Below are 16,730 nucleotides of genomic sequence, written 5' to 3' on the forward strand. Positions count from 1 at the left end.
GGGAGAGGAGTTGATCCATTTTAACTGTAGCAATGTTGATACCCTGGCTGTGACCTTGTACTATAATTTTGTCAGATGCTCCCAATGGGGGAAAACAAGTACAAAATTCATGTTCTCTCTCTCTCTCTCTCTCTCTCTCTATTAGTTCTTATAACTGCATATGAATCTACAATTATCTCAAAATAAAAATTATTTTAAAAAGTTTCAAAGTAACTTCCTCAAATAAGGAATTAGTCTCTAAACTGCTATACCCCTAAATTCCATCATTTATCCCAAATATATTCAGAATGTATCTAGTTTATTTTTAAGTATCTAAAATTATTTTCTTAATAAACTAATATTCTACTATGTGAAAGTCCTATTTGCCAAGATCTAACAGATATCAAGTCTGTTTTAAAAAAAAATACAATCCTTTATTTAAAAGTAAAATACTGAGAAAAGACATTATGTATTGAGTCCTACATGAGACTCTAAAAGATACAAACTGTAGAGAAAAACACACTAATACTATCTAATGTCCAAAGGATATATCATTTTCTTTGCAGGAAGAGAGATTATTAACTCAGTTTTTTGATTGAGAAAAGTGGTAGTATTTGAGAACAAAAGTTCTCCATGCTAAGCCATGAAAGCTACAGTATACAATGAATAAAACCTCACTCAAAATCAAGTCAACTTTGAACTATTATCAGGCTTCTCTTAGCATTTCATATTGTCTTATTTCTAAAACTCAAGCAGCACCTAGAAAATTCCTTCTATCAATCTTAACATGCCTTTCTTCTTTAAGCCTCCCCTTCACTTATGTCATTATGACCCTGGAACCAATATCAAATGCAGAAAGATACAATATAATGTACTATATGTAGTATTTTTGAAGCCTAGCTTTACACTCTAATACAACAAAAACTCATTTTGTAGCTTAAAAGCAGTTTTATTACGGAATAGATTCAAATGCTAGTCTTCTTCTAAGTCCTTTTCACCATGTTGATTTTCCTATTACATGCATCACTCCTACAGCATTTTCATAATACAAATTGGTCATTAAGCAGCAACAGCTGCAAATGTAACAGAGCTCTTTTGGTGCTATGCTTTGTTTATCGTAACAATGGGTAAAGCTGCTAATAGGGTACACGTTCTGTGCTAATGACACTAACAGTAGAGACAGGACTGAGAATTGCCATTATTCTCAAATGAAAGTTCATTATAATTAAATATGGATCTTCGCTATGACCTTTTAAGTATCACACATATATGGTTATTTTTATTAGTAAAAGTCCTTCAGGAAACACAATTTTGAATTGCAAATATAAAACACTTGCAGTCTGAACAACTGTTTCCAAGAAAAAAAATTACCGTCATTATTTTGTTTGGAAAATAACTACTGAAATCTAGCACAAAAGACAAAGCAACTTCTTATGGTTAAAACATTAAAATTATTCAAGGTTTTAGGGCTTTTCATTTTATTCTACTGAAGCACAGTTGATCTACAATGTTGTATTAATTTTTACTCCACAGTAAAGTGATTCAATAATACCTAAATTAGCCAAAGTTTTGATTTGTTTAGATATATGAAATCATACTATCAGAAAGAAAAATAATTTGAAAGTTCTCATAACATTTATATATTTACAAAAACTCTGTAACTATATTACCTGCCATATTATCTAGTACATCTGAGCCCCAATCTCCTTGAAACACTGATGTTAAAATGCTGTCAAATAAATGAAGTTCCTTTGCACCAACAATTTTGTCACGGAATAAGCGCCGTGCTTCATATGCTACAATTTCTAATACATAATCTAGAGGATGGTTTGAGGATCCTAAAAGAGATAAAATTTTATTTAATTATAGTAAAATTCAAATGATTTAAAAATGGGCTATTTCAACATAACATTAGAAAGAATTAGAGAATGAGAATCTACATACCATAATTTTGGCATCAGATAAATAGAAAAAAAAGGGGAAAAGAGTTAAAATTCATTTTATGAATGAGTAGGTCAATTTTTTGATTATTTAAAGGATATGTTAAACACTATTATCTCTAGTAGTTTAATAAAAATATCAATCCCTAAAAGCATATTAAACTTGTTTTGGCTATAAAGAATAATGATTACATTTTTTCTCATATCAAGTTTTAATAGTGACAATCATAGTTTAGAAAAGGAAGTGTACTAAAATATCACAATTTTCATATCATGTTTAAATTTAATATCAACATTATTTCAATTATAATTTTTAAAATATTATCATTATAACACTCATTTATCTATTATAAATATAATACACAGCATAAATACACACAGAGAGACACACTATGACATTCTAAAGAAAGATAAGTGATTTGAAATCATAAAAGCAAAACTTACCTCCTTCTAAATCATATCTGAATAAGCCAAGAACCCACTGGGTAAGGATACAAGGAGTAAAGAAATAATGACTATAATCATCAACTGTAAATTTGGCCCGCACCTGAAAAAAAAGGCAAATGATTTGTCCCATTCTTTTAAATTTATAATCATGATGTAAATTTTTCAGTCACTTTAAATTTACAGGAATGTCACTTTCTACCAGTGAGTGGAATCGTATTTCAACATTACTGATTTCCTTAGTTATCTTGTATACTATATTTTATGCACCTAAAAAAACATTATCTAAGATAAGTTGTTCATAAACTTCAGTAAGACGATAAAAGGTTGTCCAGGCAAGAAAACAAAATAAGAAGTTAAAAAGTCCTCCTAAAGAAAGGAATTCAAGGAAACCCAGCTCAGTTCAGTCCATCAGTCGTGTCCATCTCTTTGAGACCCCATGGACTGCAGAACGCCAGGCTTCCCAGTCCATCACCAACTCCCAGAGCTTACTCAAACACAAGCTCATCGAGTCAATGATGCCATCCAACCACCTCATCTTCTGTCGTCCCCTTCTCCTCTGGCCTTCAGTCTTTCCCAGCATCAGGGTCTTTTCCAATGGGTCAGTTCTTCGCATCAGGTGGCCAAAGTATTGGAGTTTCAGCTTCAGCATCAGTCCTTTCCAATGAATATTCAGGACTGATTTCCTTTAGGATGGACTGGTTGGATCTCCTTGCAGTCCAAGGGACTCTCAAGAGTCTTCTCCAACACCACAGTTCAAAAGCATCAATTCTTCAGCATTCAGCTTTTTTTTATAGTCCAATTCTCACATCCATACATGACTACTGGAAAAACCACAGCTTTGACTATACAGACCTTTTTCGGCAAAGTAACATCTCTGCCTTTTAATATGCTGTCTAGGTTTTTCATAGCTTTTCTTCCAAGCAGCAAGCATCTTCTAATTTCATGGCTACAGTCACCACAGGCAGTGATCCTGGAGCCCAAGAAAGTAAAGTCTGTCACTGTTTCCATTGTTTTCCCATCTATTTGCCCTGAAGTGATGGGACCAGATGCCAAAGGAAAGCCAACCGAAGTGTAAAATGGGAGCTATAATTCCAAGGTGCTCATGGGTGTAAGATAGACCCACTTTATAACAGCAGGACAGAGCTATCTTATGTTTAAGAGGTCACAGAACTTTAAACAAATCAAGGTAGCACAACTCATATATACCAGCAATGAGTGTACAGCCTGTGCCCTGCTCCCTACAGACAGGGCCACATCTCTTGCTCTGGCCCTGATCACCTAATATATGAATTAATTTATGAAAACATAGTTTTTTCTTTCCTTACTCCTACTGTGGGCTTTCTGTGTGGTGCTAGTGGTAAAGAACCTGCCTGCCAATGCAGGAGATATAAGAGACTCAGGTTCAATTCCTGGGTCAGGAAGACCCCCGTAGGAGGGTATGGCAACCCACTCCAGTATTCCTGCCTGGAGAATTTCATGGACAGTAGGCTACAATCCATAGGATCGCCAAGAGTCAGACATGAATGAAGCAACAGAGCATTCACGCACTTCTACTCGAATACTATAAACAGCATCTTCCACAAACACTTTCATAACTTTCACATGCTATTCCCTTTACCCAGGAAGACCCTCTTTCATCTTAGGTCACTTTGTGAATTTCTCTTCATTTCTCAAAACTTAGACCACATTTCCTCTTAAAAATCTACCACACACAACAAAGTTACTCACTCCCTCTTTCATGCTGTCTCTGTAACTAGTACATACTGCTAATGATACACATATTGGGTGCTCAGTCACTCAGTTATGTCTGACTCTTTGTGGCCCCATGGATTGTAGCCTGCCAGGCTCCTCTGTCCATGGGATTTTTCAGGCAAGAATACTGGAGTGGGTTGCCATTTCCCACTGCAGGGAATCTTCCCGATCCAGGGATTAACTCACATCTCTTGTGTCTCCTGCATTGGCAGGTGGATTCTATACCAATGTACCACCTGAGAAGCCCCTGATATACTTACTACACCTTATTAATAGTTTATTTATATGATCAGGTCCCTCATTAGTGTGTGCACTCTCGAGGAACAGTGACACAGTTATCTCTGTATCCTTAGGACCAGCAATGGAAGGTACTCAATAAATATCTTCTACATCCTTACTTTATCAGAGTATTTTAAACATTTCTTCACAGACAGAAGGAAAGAAATCAACATCAAAAATTACTCTCAGGTTTGAATCCCGAAAGACAGAAACTGACAGAAGTCAGGAGAAAGATCTAGTTTTAGAAAGAAAACAAACTCCATTGTAAATATGCTAATTTTGAGCTCAAAGCAGAATAACCGCTGACCCACTGATTTGTTTTTTCAGTATTGGTTGGGTGTCTATTAGAAACTGTACCAGAAGATGTATAGTGAATGAGGCACACACAAACATCTACCCTTGAGAGTTACTCTCTAGGAGAAAAATATAAATGACAGGAAAATAAAGCCTGAGCATCAACACAGGTTAGGATTAAAGGCAGCCCTCTGGAAGTGATACTAATAGACATGAGAACTACATGAAAAATATAAATGAATATATACCTGTTCATACACTTGTACCATAGATCCTGCTAGGAGATAAATTTTTGAAGAAGAACCCCAAATAGAATGATTCTTCAGATTTTTATGTAGAACTGGTTCCAAATATGCTCCATAAATTGTCTGTAATTGCTCTCTTTCTGGGTAACTAAAAAAAAAATCATACAAGAAGTTGAAATAAATATTCTAAATTATTATTTTAATGTTAAGGTATAGAATTGGTTTCCAAACTGTGTGGTTTTCAAACTGGGAGGCCTAGCTACCTCCAAGGTTTACTCAAGGGCTTAAGCCAGGCTCACAGCCCTTATTCTTACTTCAACTCAATCAGATCCCTAATTATCAAATACTAAGGATTCTAATAGAGGATTCTAATGAAATTACTTAAAAACATAATTGTTTAAAAGACCACTGATTGTTGGAAAGGGCCAGAGGAAAAGTTTGCTTAAGAAAAAAGCATTTTCAATTAAGTATAGTCTACACAAAGAACAGTAATCCACCTTAGAACTATGGAAGTAGATAACATCAAATAAAATCAACCTTTCCTCCCAAACCAAAATCTATTTCAATACAGCTTAATTGGTGGGTATAACATTCTAAAAGAAGAACGTTAATGGATGGGAGCAGTTTAGCACAACAGCATAAAAAAAGATTTGGAGGACGCCGCTGGTGGTCCAGTGGTTAAGACTCCATACTTTGACTGCAGAGGGGCTCAGGTTCAATCCCTGAGCAGGAAATAAGATTCCACATGTCATGTGCTGTGGTCAAAAAAAAAAAACCTAAAACAGTACTGTGGTTACTAGAATATACACCGATAAGTGTTATGGCATGTAAGTTACACCTCAGTAAAGTTTTTTTTTTTTTTTAGTTAAAAAAAGGTTTTGTAAAGTAAAATATAACCAAGGATAAAATGTCATAAAATTCCAGTTCATGTAACAATCATGGACCATGGAAATGGATGGGTATAACAAGATTAATATCTGTTGTTGCTGTTGTTTAGTTACTAAATCAGGATTAATATTATAGGACACTAAACGATCTAACTCTACCTTGCTCAGATATAAATTCTCTTTTTAGTTATCTCATAAAATTTGATTGTATTTTTGCTTTATAGAACCCATAAAACAGTTAAGCCTAAAACTCACCATTCAGATTCCTGACACTAACATTTAGAGACAATACAAAGTCCCCACCTTAATTCTATTACATAAGAAGCATTGATTAAAGCCTTCGTCACTCTAACTTACTTCTTACAGTTTAGGAAGGGTAGGAAAAAAATAATATCAGAGCTTAAGTTGGACTATTTTTATATTCTATATTTTGAAGTAATATCATTAAGACTTTCATAAAATGCAATATATGTCTCTCCACATCAAAAACAAAATTTTAATACAATAATACATACTCTATAGCACAAAGACGAACAATAGAAGTAAATCTGGTAGTAAGCTGATGTCTTCCCAGTCTTCCTCCAGCTGACATAGAAGCCACAATTTGAATATTTTCTAAACCAACCCATTCTAAATTTTCATCATAAAATCCTTGATATGTCAGTACCTATTTAAAAATAAATATGTTTAAATGTTTCATGCTTAATATTTTATAATCATAAGATATTTTGCGTAAAACAATTGTTTCTGAATGAAATCATCCTCTAACTCAAAAATTTGGCTGAAATATACTTTAATTACTTATTTCATTAAAAATACTACTGTTCAAGATTCTGTGTTCAATGTCAAAAACAAATTTATGGTTACTGGTGAGATGGTGGGATAAACTGAAGGTTGGAATTGACATATACACACTATATACATACAAAATAGATAACAAGTAAGGATCTACTGCCTAGCACAGAAAAGTCTTCTCAATACTCTTTAATGACCTGTATGGACAAAGGATATAAAAAAGAGTAAATATATTCTATATGACAGATTCACAATGCATAGCAAAAACCAACACAGCATGTCAGTCAACTATGAGCCAATACAAATTTTTTTTAATTTAAAAAAGACTCTGTTCAGTTAATGTTAGCTCAACTATGCTCATTTCTAAAATGCTTTTCAAAATAAATATTAAAGTCCAGATCATACTATTAATATAAATCTATTTGCAATTATCAAAAAAAGTGAAAAATAGGGAAAAATATAAGGAAAACAGTTTGGGTTTTTCCTATACATGTTTTAATATATTCAGCAGTTACATAGAAAAGCAAAATGTGAACCTGATTATCAAGCTCAAGTTCCCAGTGTGATATAAATCACATAAAGAAAACCTTCCACAATGACTGAGGCATGCCTGAGGAAATATATTAATATAACTGTTTTGGGAAGAGTGCATATGTAGAAGAATGAAGCCAAAACTTGCGCAACTCTAGCACCATCCTCAGTTTCTGTTTTCAGGAATGAAGGGCAGGTAAACAGTGTGAGGTAACAGCTATTTTCACTCTTTTGAAACAGCGTCTCTATGTAACACTAATTTCTAAATGTAGGAAGATCAAAGAAAGTAGCCCTGGGACAGGAATAAGGTGCTTCAGGAATTTAATTTCCATTTAATTCCCACAATGGTCCTAAGGAGGGAAGCAGGTTTTCTATCTATAAGAAAAGTTAGTGAAATTAAATTGTCTCCAATTATATCAAAACACTTCAAGTGATAATACCCACCTGCTGTAGGAAAGCTATCAAAGTACTGGTGCCCCATTTGTCCAGCCTGGGTAGGTTGATGTCTTTTAAGTACAGAACGAGTCTCTCACAGTCTCTTGGTCTATACACTCGGCCAGTGTTAGTACTGATGACCATGCAAGTCTGGCTCAGTTTCTGCAGGAGATGCTGGGAAGTAGTCTGTGTGCTACAGTGAACTGTGGCGATGTGAGTAGACCGGAGTTGGGAAAACGCATACCTGAGCAGCATCCTGTGAAAGACAAAACACTCGACCTCATAAATGCAACCAGAGAAATACTCTTCATATTCAAAATACAATTTCTATTATTCAGTATATAAGTACTTTTGGCTGTGCCGGGTCTTCACTGCTGCACGTCCTTTTCTCTAGCTGCAGCAAGCAGGGACTACTCCAGCTGCGGTTTGCAGGCTTCTCTTGGTGGGGGCTTCTCGAGGCTGAGCACAGACTCTAGGACACACAGACTCAGCAGCTGCGGTGCAGGGGCTCAGTAGGTGCGGATCCCAGGCCCCAGAGCACAGGTTCAATAGCTGTGGCACACAGGCTTAGCTGCTCTGCGGCATGGGGAATCTTCCTGGACCAGGGATTGAACCTATGTCTCCAGCACTGGCAGATGGACTCTTTACCACTAAGCAAGCCACCAGGGAAGCCCCCAAGATTTCTAATTCTAAATATTTCCATTTCTAAATTATTTACAATGTTGTTTAAGGAAAAAGTAGTAACAATAGATATGATTTCTACAACTATCCACAGCTACTAAACTAGATTTCTAAGTTTTAGAGTGGAAAAAAAAATTCATATTTTAAGGCATTCTTGAGACTCAGCCAAAAAAAAAAAAAACAAGGTTCACAAAAAATAATTTTGTTTGAAAAAAGTATACATAAAAACCATCCATGTATACATAAAAAGTATACAAAAAATTGTGATAGATTTTAGAGTAAGTGAAATTTTAATTCTTTAAAGTAAATGCTCCAAGAGAATCATCTTACTTCTAAAAAAAAATGCTCAGTTCAGTTCAGTTGAGTTCAATCACTCAGTCGTATCTGACTCTTTGTGACCCCATGAACTGCAGCAAGCCAGGCCTCCCTGTCCATCACCAACTCCCAGAGTTTACTCATATCCATTGAGTCGGTGATGCCATCCAAAAAAATGTTCACATGCACTAATCATTTTGTTGTGATTCTATGCACAGATTTTTTTAAGGGTATCTTCTCAGATTTCTCTGATTCCATCAGGAAACATGTAACTTGGTGGTAAAAAAAAAAAGGACATATTTTTCTCTATAGTAATATTATTTTTATAAATAGTGATAATAAAGAGTCCTTCATGAAAACGTACCTGCCACTTTAACCAAAAACATGTAACAAAATCTGTTAAATAATTTTAGAACAGGAGAGATGCATAAATCCATTACAGGCATCTTGATTATTCTTTTTCTGCTCTTACCCTTTGCCACATCCTTCTGGTCCAACAAGAATAAACGGCTGCTTAGTATCAGGACTTAACCAAGGTTTGAAATAGTCTAGACCTCGCTGCATGTCAGGAGTCTGAATAACTGGAAGAGTGTGGCTGTTACTGAAATCATCAGCAGTCAAGTTTTCTGGCTTCTTCAGCACGTAAGATGCTAATCGTCCTCTACTTGAGTCATAGTACGTGTCCAGTGGTTTGTGAGGGTCTGGAGGAGACTGTCGTGCCCAGTTAAAAACCTTAAGAAGAAAAAGTTATGAAAGATTTTCATATACTCCAAACAGAATATGTGAAATTTTAATTCTTTAAAGTAAATGCTCCAAAGAGAATCATCTTACTTCTTAAAAAAGTTCACATGCACGGCTGCTGCTGCTGCTAAGTCACTTCAGTCATGTCCAACTCTGTACGACCCCACAGACGGCAGCCCACCAGGCTCCTCCATCCCTGGGATTCTCCAGGCAAGAACACTGGAGTGGGCTGCCATTTGCTTCTCCGTCACATGCACTAAACTTACTAAATATCCTTAATAATTATAGTAACATTTTATCTCACATATTATTCTCTAAATGATCATTCAAGCAAATAAATAAAATTCATCTAGGGCTGCCATCTATGGGGTCGCATAGAGTCGGACACAACTGAAGTGACTTAAGAGCAGTCCACACATATATTGTATAAATATATTCAACTTCCAATTGACTTATGAAAACTAAACTATAAATAACACAAAGTAGGACTCCTAGACCCGTCATTTCCAGTATAACTGTCCATTGCACTGTCACCACTACTGCTCTCAAACTGTTCCTCTTTCAAAAACTGTCTCCATACAGATACACAGCAGAGAGCTAACCCTAATGCAGCTCAACACCTTTACTGACTTTGTCAATAAGATATTGAGTGGTAACAATAAGAAGCATCTGGCAACAGAGGCAACAGATGGGCTATGGAAAGAAAAATACAACACAGAAAGTAATAAATGGTGTTATCAATGAAACAAAATGACAAAAATGCTGAAACATAATGTTGGAACCAACCCCAATGAATATGTGTTCAATTATTTCAGTGGAGGTCAATAGGAAGAAATTCCTTAATATGTAGAATTTGGCTTTAGAAACAATGTAGCTGAAATGACTTTTGCACTAAAAGAAAAGATCTATAATGATTGCTCCATCTAAGCATTTATAACTGGAAAACTCTTCTGGTTAAAAAAATGACTAAAAATATGATACTTTAAGATTAAAACAAATAAAATAACTATATTTATTTATATAGCTGCTGCTGCTGCTAAGTCGCTTCAGTCGTGTCCGACTCTGTGTGACGCCATAGACGGCAGCCCACCGGGCTCCCCCATCCCAGGCAAGAACACTGGAGTGTATTGCCATTTCCTTCTTCAATGCATGAAAGTGAAAAGTGAAAGTGAAGTCACTCAGTCGTGTGCAACTCTTAGTGACCCCATGGACTATAGCCCACCAGGCTCCTCCATCCAGGGGATTTTCCAGGCAAGAGTACTGGAGTGGGGTGCCACTGCCTTCTCCATTTATATAGCTAAGAAGGTACAAAAATATCTAACAAAAGCCTATTAAAAAATCTTTCATAATTTTATTTTTTAATCGAAGGATAATTGCTTTACAGAATTTTGTTTTCTGTCAAACCTCAACATGAATCAGCCATAGGTATACATATATCCCCTCCCTCTGAAACCTCCCTCCCCATCCCACCCCTTTAAGTTGATACAGAGCCAATATTTTGAGTTTCCTGAGCCATACGGCAAATTCCCATTGGCTACCTACTTTACATATGGTAATGTAAGTTTCTATGTTATTCTGTCCATACATCTCACCCTCTCCTCCCCTCTCCCCATGTCCCTAAGTCTATTCTCTATGTCTGTTTCTCCATTACTCCCCTGAAAATAAGTTCTTCAGTGCCATCTTTCAGTACCATTCTTCAGCACCATCTTCAGGATATATGCATTAGCATACGATATTTATCTTTTTCTGACTTACTTCACTGTGTATAATAGGCTCTAGGTTCATCCATCTCATTACAACTGACACAAATGTGTTCCTTTTTATGATTGAGTAATAATATTCCACTGTGTATATGTATTACAACTTCATCCCATCATCTGTCAATGAACATCTAGGTAGCTTCCATGTTCTAGCTATTGTAAACAGTGCTGCAGTGAACAACGGTATACATGTGTCTTTTTCAATTTTGGTTTCCTCAGAGTATTTGCCTAGGAGTGGGACTGCTGGGTCATATGGTGCTTTCATTCCTAGTTTTTTAAGGACTACCATCTCCCATAGTGGCTGTATCAATTTATATTCCTACCAACAGTGCAAGAGGATTCCCTTTCCTCCATACCCTATCCAGCATTTATTCTGTGCAGACTTTTTGATGATGGCCATTCTGACTGGTGTGAGGTGGTATCTCACGGCAGTTTTGACTTGCATTTCTCTAATCATGAGGGAGGCTGAGCATCCTTTCATGTGTTTGGTAGCCATCAGGATGTCTTCTTGGGAGAAATGTCTGTTTAGGTCTTTTTCCCACTTTTTCAATGGGTTGTTGCTCTGGTTTTGAGTTGTATATATATTTTGGAAATTAATCCTTTGTCAGCTGTTTCATGTGCTATCATTTTCTCCCATTCTGAGAGTTGTCTTTTCACCTTACTTATAGTTTCCTGTGCTGTGCAAAAGCTTTTAAGTTTCACCAGGTCACACTTGTTTACTTTGGTTTTTATTTCCATTACTCTAGGAGATGAGTCATAGTGGATCTTGTGTTGATTTATGTCAAGTGTTCTGCCTATGATTTCCTCTAACAGTTTTACAGTTAGTCTAACAGTCTCTGGTCTCACATTTACGTCTTTAATCCCTTTTGAGTTTATCTTTGTGTATAGTAGTAAGAGGTGTTCTAACTTCATTCTTTTGCATGTAGCTGTCCAATATTCCCAGCACCAATTATTGAAGAGGCTGTCTTTGCCCCATTGTATATTCTTGCTTCCTTTGTCAAAAATAAGGTACCCACATGTGCATGGGCTTTCTATCTTGTTCTATTGGTCTATATTTCTGTTTTGTGCCATTACCATACTGTCTTGATGACTGTAGCTTTGTAGTGTAATCTGAAGTCCCAATAGTTGATTCCTCCAGCTACATTCCTCTTTCTTAAGACTGCTTTGGCTATTCAGCGTCTTCTGTGTTTCCATATGAAATGTGAAATTTTTGTTCTAGTTCTGTGAAAAATGCCATAGGTAATTTTCATAGGGATCACATTGAAACTGTAGATTGCATTTGGCAATATAGTCATTTTCACAACATTGATTCTTCCAACACAGGAACATGCAATATCGCTCCATCTGATTATGTCATCTTTGATTTCTTTCATCAGTGTCTTGTAATTTTCTGTATATATTCTTTTGTCTCCTTGGTACAGTTAATTCCTAGATATTCCATTCTTTTTGTTGCAATGGTGACTGGGATTGATTCCTCAATTTCTCTGATTATTCAGTTAGTATATAGAAATGCAAGTGATTTCTGTGTACAGATTTTATATCATGTGACTCTGCTAAATTCACTGATTAGATCTAGCATTTTCTGATAGTATATTTAGGGCTATCGACTTCCCTGGTGGCTCAGACGGTAAAGCGTCTGTCTACAATGCAGGAGACCCAGGTTCGATCCCTGGGTTGGGAAAATCCCCTGGAGAAGGAAATGGCAATCCACTTCAGGACTATTGTCTGGAAAATCCCATAGAGAGAGGAGCCTGGTAGGCTACAGTCCATGGGGTCACAAAGAGTCGGACACGACTGAGCGACTCCACTATATCCCTAGAAGTATAGTATCATGTCATCTGCGAACAGTGACAGCTTTACTTCTTTTCTGATCTGGATTCATTTTATTTTTCTTCTCTGACTGCTGTAGCTAGGACTTACAAAATTATGTTGAGTAACAGTGGTGACAATGGACAACCTTATCCTGTTCCTGATTTTAGGGGAAATGCTTTCAGTTTTTCACCATTGAGAACAATGTTTGCAGTGGGCTTATAATATATGGTCTTTACTATGTTGACATAGGTTCATTCTATGCCCATTTTTGAAAAAGTTTCAATCATAAATGGGTGCTGATTTGTGTCAAAGGCTTTTTCTGCATCTATTGAGATTAAGCACAAGCTAAAATCAAGATTGCCTGGAAAAATATCATTAACCTCAGATATGCAGAAAGCAAAGAAGAACTAAAGAGCCTCTTGATGAAAGTGAAAGAGGAGAGTGAAAACGTTGGCTTAAAACTCAACATTCAGAAAATTGAGATCATGGCATTTGGTCCCATCACTTCACGGCAAATAGATAGGGAAACAATGGAAACAGTGACAGACTTTATTATCTTGAGCTCCAAAATCACTGCAGATGGTGACTGCAGCCAGGAAATTAAAAGACGCTTACTCTTTGGAAGAAAAGTTATGACCAACCAAGAAAGCATATTCAAAAGCAGAGACATTACTTTGCCAACGAAAGTCCATCTTGTCAAAGCTATGGTCTTTCCAGTAGTCTTGAATCAATGTGAGAGTTGGACTATAAAGAAAGCTGAGCGCCGAAGAACTAATGCTTTTGAACTGTGGATCTTGAGAGTCCCTTGGACTGCAGTTCCGAATATGCATTGGAAGGACTGATGCTGAAGCTGAAGCTCCAATACTTTGGCTATGTGATGCAAAGAACTGACTCCTTGGAAAAGACCCTGATGCTGGGAAAGATTGAAGGCAGGAGGAGAAGGGGACAACAGAGGATGAGATGTTTGGATGTCATCACCGACTCAATGGACATGAGTTTGAGCAGCCTACAGCAGCTCGTGATGGACAGGGAAGCCTAGAGTGCTGCAGTCCATGGGCTCACAAAGAGACGGACACGACTGAGTGACGGAACTGAACTGATAGGTTTTGAGTTGTCGTGTTTTCATTGTTATTTCTAGGAATTTGTTGATTTCCCTTTTAATTTCTTCAGTAACCTGTTTATTATTTAGAAGCACATTGTTTAATCTCCATGTCTTTGTGCTTCTTAGTCTTTTTTCTTGTAACTGATATCGAGTCTCATAGCATTGTGGTAGGAGAAGATGCCTGATACGATTTCAATTTTCTTAAATTTACTGAGTTTTGACTTGTGACCCATGATATGGTCTATCCGGGAGAATGTTCCATGGGCACTTGAGAAGAAGGTGCATTCTTCTGCATTTAATGTCCTGAAGATTCCAATGAGATCCATCTCATCTAATTTATCATTTAACACTTAATGTTTCCTTATTAATTCTGTTTTGATGATCTGTCGATTGGTGTGAGTGGAGTGTTAAAGTGTTAAAGTCTCCTACTATTATTGTGTTACTGTCAACTTCTTTTATGTCTGTTAGTGTTTGTCCTATGTACTGAGGTGCTCCTAGGCTGGGTCCACAGATACTTACCATTGTTGCATCTTCCTCTTGAATTGATCCCTTGATCATCTGGTGGTCCTTCATTATCTCTTGAAATATTCTTTAAGTTCTACTTTGTCTGATATGAGGATTGCTACTCCAGCTTTCTTTTGCTTCCCATTTGCATGGAATAATTTTTTCCATCCTCTCACTTTCAGTCTATATGTGTCTTTAGGTCTAAAGTGGGTTTCCTGTAGACAGTATATATATGGGTCTTGTTTTTGTATCCATTCAGCCAGTCTGTGTCTTTAGGTTGGAGCATTGAATCCATTTACACTTTAAGTAATTACTGATATATATGTTCCTACTGTCATTTTCTTAATTGTTTGGTGTTTGCTTTTGTAGATCTTTTTCTTCTATTTCATGACTATATAAGTCCCTTTAATATTTGTTGTAAAGCTGATTTAGTGGTACCGAATCCTCTTAACTTTTCCTTGTCTGAAAAACTTTGAATTTCTCCATCAATTCTGAATGAGATCCTTGCCAGGTGCAGTAATCTTGGTTGTAGATTTTTCCCTTTCAGTACTTTAAATATATCCTGTCATTCCCTTCTGGCCTGCAGAGTTTCTCCTGAATGATCAGCTGTTAAATGTACAGAGTTTCCCTTGTATGTTACTTGTTGCTTTTCCCTTGCTGCTTTTAATATTCTTTCTTTGTGTTTAGCCTTTGTTAGTTTGATTAGTTTGTGTCTCGGCATGTTTCTCCATCTCTTGGACTTGATTGACTATTTCCTTTTCCATGTTGGGAAAACTTTCAACTATAATCTCTTCAAAATTTTTCTCACACCCTTTCTTTTTCTCTTCTTCTCCTGGGACCACTGTAATTTGAATGTTGATGCATTTGATATTGTCCCAGACATCTCTGAGACCATCGTCAGTTCTTTTCATTCTTTTTACTCTGCTCTTCAGAAGTTATTTCCACCATTTTATCTTCCAGCTCACTGATTTGTTCTTGTGCTTCAGATTTCTGCTATTGATTCCTTCTAGAGTATTTTTAATTTCAGAATTTTGTTGTTTGTCTCTGTATGTTTACTCTTTAATCCTTCTAGGTCTTTGTTAATTGATTCTTGCATTTTCTCCATTCTGTTTTCAAGGTTTTTGATCATCTTTACCATCATTATTGTGAATTCTTTTTCAGGTAGTTTGCCTGTTTCCTCTTCATTTACTTGAACATCTGTGCTTCCAGTTTGTTCCTTCATTTGTGCAGTATTTTTCTTCCTTTTCAGTTTTTTTTATTTATTTTAATTGGAGGCTAATTAATTTACAATATTGTAGTGGTTTTTGCCATACATTAACATGAATCAGCCATGGCTGTATGTGTTCCCCATCCTGAACTCCCCTCCCACCTCCCTCCCCATCACATCCCTCTGAGTCATTCATCCCAGTGCACCAGCCCTGAGCACCCTGTCTCATCCATTGAACCTGGACTGGTGATCTGTTTCACATATGATAATTTACATATTTCAACGCTATTCTCTAAGATCATCTCACCCTCGCCTTCTCCCACAGAGTCCAAAAGACTGTTCTATACATCTGTGTCTCTTTTGCTGTCTCTCTCATATAGGGTTATCACTACCATCTTTCTAAATTCCATATATATGCATTAGTATACTGTAATGGTGTTTTTCTTTCTGGCTTACTTCACTCTGTATAATAGCCTCCAGTTTCATTCACCTCATTAGAACTGATTCAAATGTATTCTTTTTTTTTAACTTATTGTGTTCGAGGTCTCCTTTTCCCAGGCTTAAATGTTGAATTCTTTCTTCCTTTTGGTTTCTGCCCTCCATAGGTTGGTCGGGTGGTTTGTGTACACTTAATTATACAGTGAGATCTGTGCTGAGTTTGTTTTTTTCCCTCTGATGGGCAGGGCTGAGTGTGGTGGTAATCCTGTCTGCTAATGATTGGGCTTGTATTTTTGTCTTGTTTTTGTTTGCACAGGGTGTTACTGGTGGTTAGTCTTGTATTCAAGTCGTTTCCTTTGTGGAAGTTCTGAATATTTGATACTCCCTAGGGTTAGGAGTTCTCTGGTAGTCTAGGTCTTGCAGTCAGTGTTCCCACTCTAAAGGCTCAGGGCTTGGTCTCTGGCTGGCTGCCTTCTTCCCGCTGATCCTCACTCGCTTCCTCAGGGTTTGAGGTGTGTGTGTGGCTACAGGAAGGCCTGACACGGTTGGGCTCTTTGGCTCTTCTGGATTTTTCCTGGCAGCCAGA

General features: G+C 36.7%; 1 protein-coding gene and 1 non-coding gene across 3 annotated transcripts in view; one reads left to right on the forward strand and one right to left on the reverse strand.

The window, feature by feature from the left end:
* The window catches only part of DYNC2H1 (dynein cytoplasmic 2 heavy chain 1), a 388,421-nt gene that overhangs the window by 281,463 nt on the left and 90,228 nt on the right, over nt 1–16,730 (reverse strand). For both annotated transcript variants that reach the window (XM_040257838.1, XM_040257837.1), the window contains exons 42-47: nt 9,053–9,312; nt 7,594–7,840; nt 6,339–6,490; nt 4,940–5,084; nt 2,364–2,466; nt 1,650–1,817 (exon numbers count right to left, since the gene is read on the reverse strand). In XM_040257838.1, the coding sequence (XP_040113772.1) occupies nt 1,650–1,817; nt 2,364–2,466; nt 4,940–5,084; nt 6,339–6,490; nt 7,594–7,840; nt 9,053–9,312 (1,075 nt within the window). The remainder of the gene's footprint in view (nt 1–1,649; nt 1,818–2,363; nt 2,467–4,939; nt 5,085–6,338; nt 6,491–7,593; nt 7,841–9,052; nt 9,313–16,730) is intronic.
* Nucleotides 12,691–12,762, forward strand: TRNAC-ACA. The gene has a single exon. It is a non-coding gene; the product is annotated as a tRNA-Cys (tRNA).

Source organism: Oryx dammah, unplaced genomic scaffold (genome assembly GCF_014754425.2).
Source record: "Oryx dammah isolate SB20612 unplaced genomic scaffold, SCBI_Odam_1.1 HiC_scaffold_17, whole genome shotgun sequence".
Lineage (NCBI taxonomy): Eukaryota > Metazoa > Chordata > Mammalia > Artiodactyla > Bovidae > Oryx > Oryx dammah.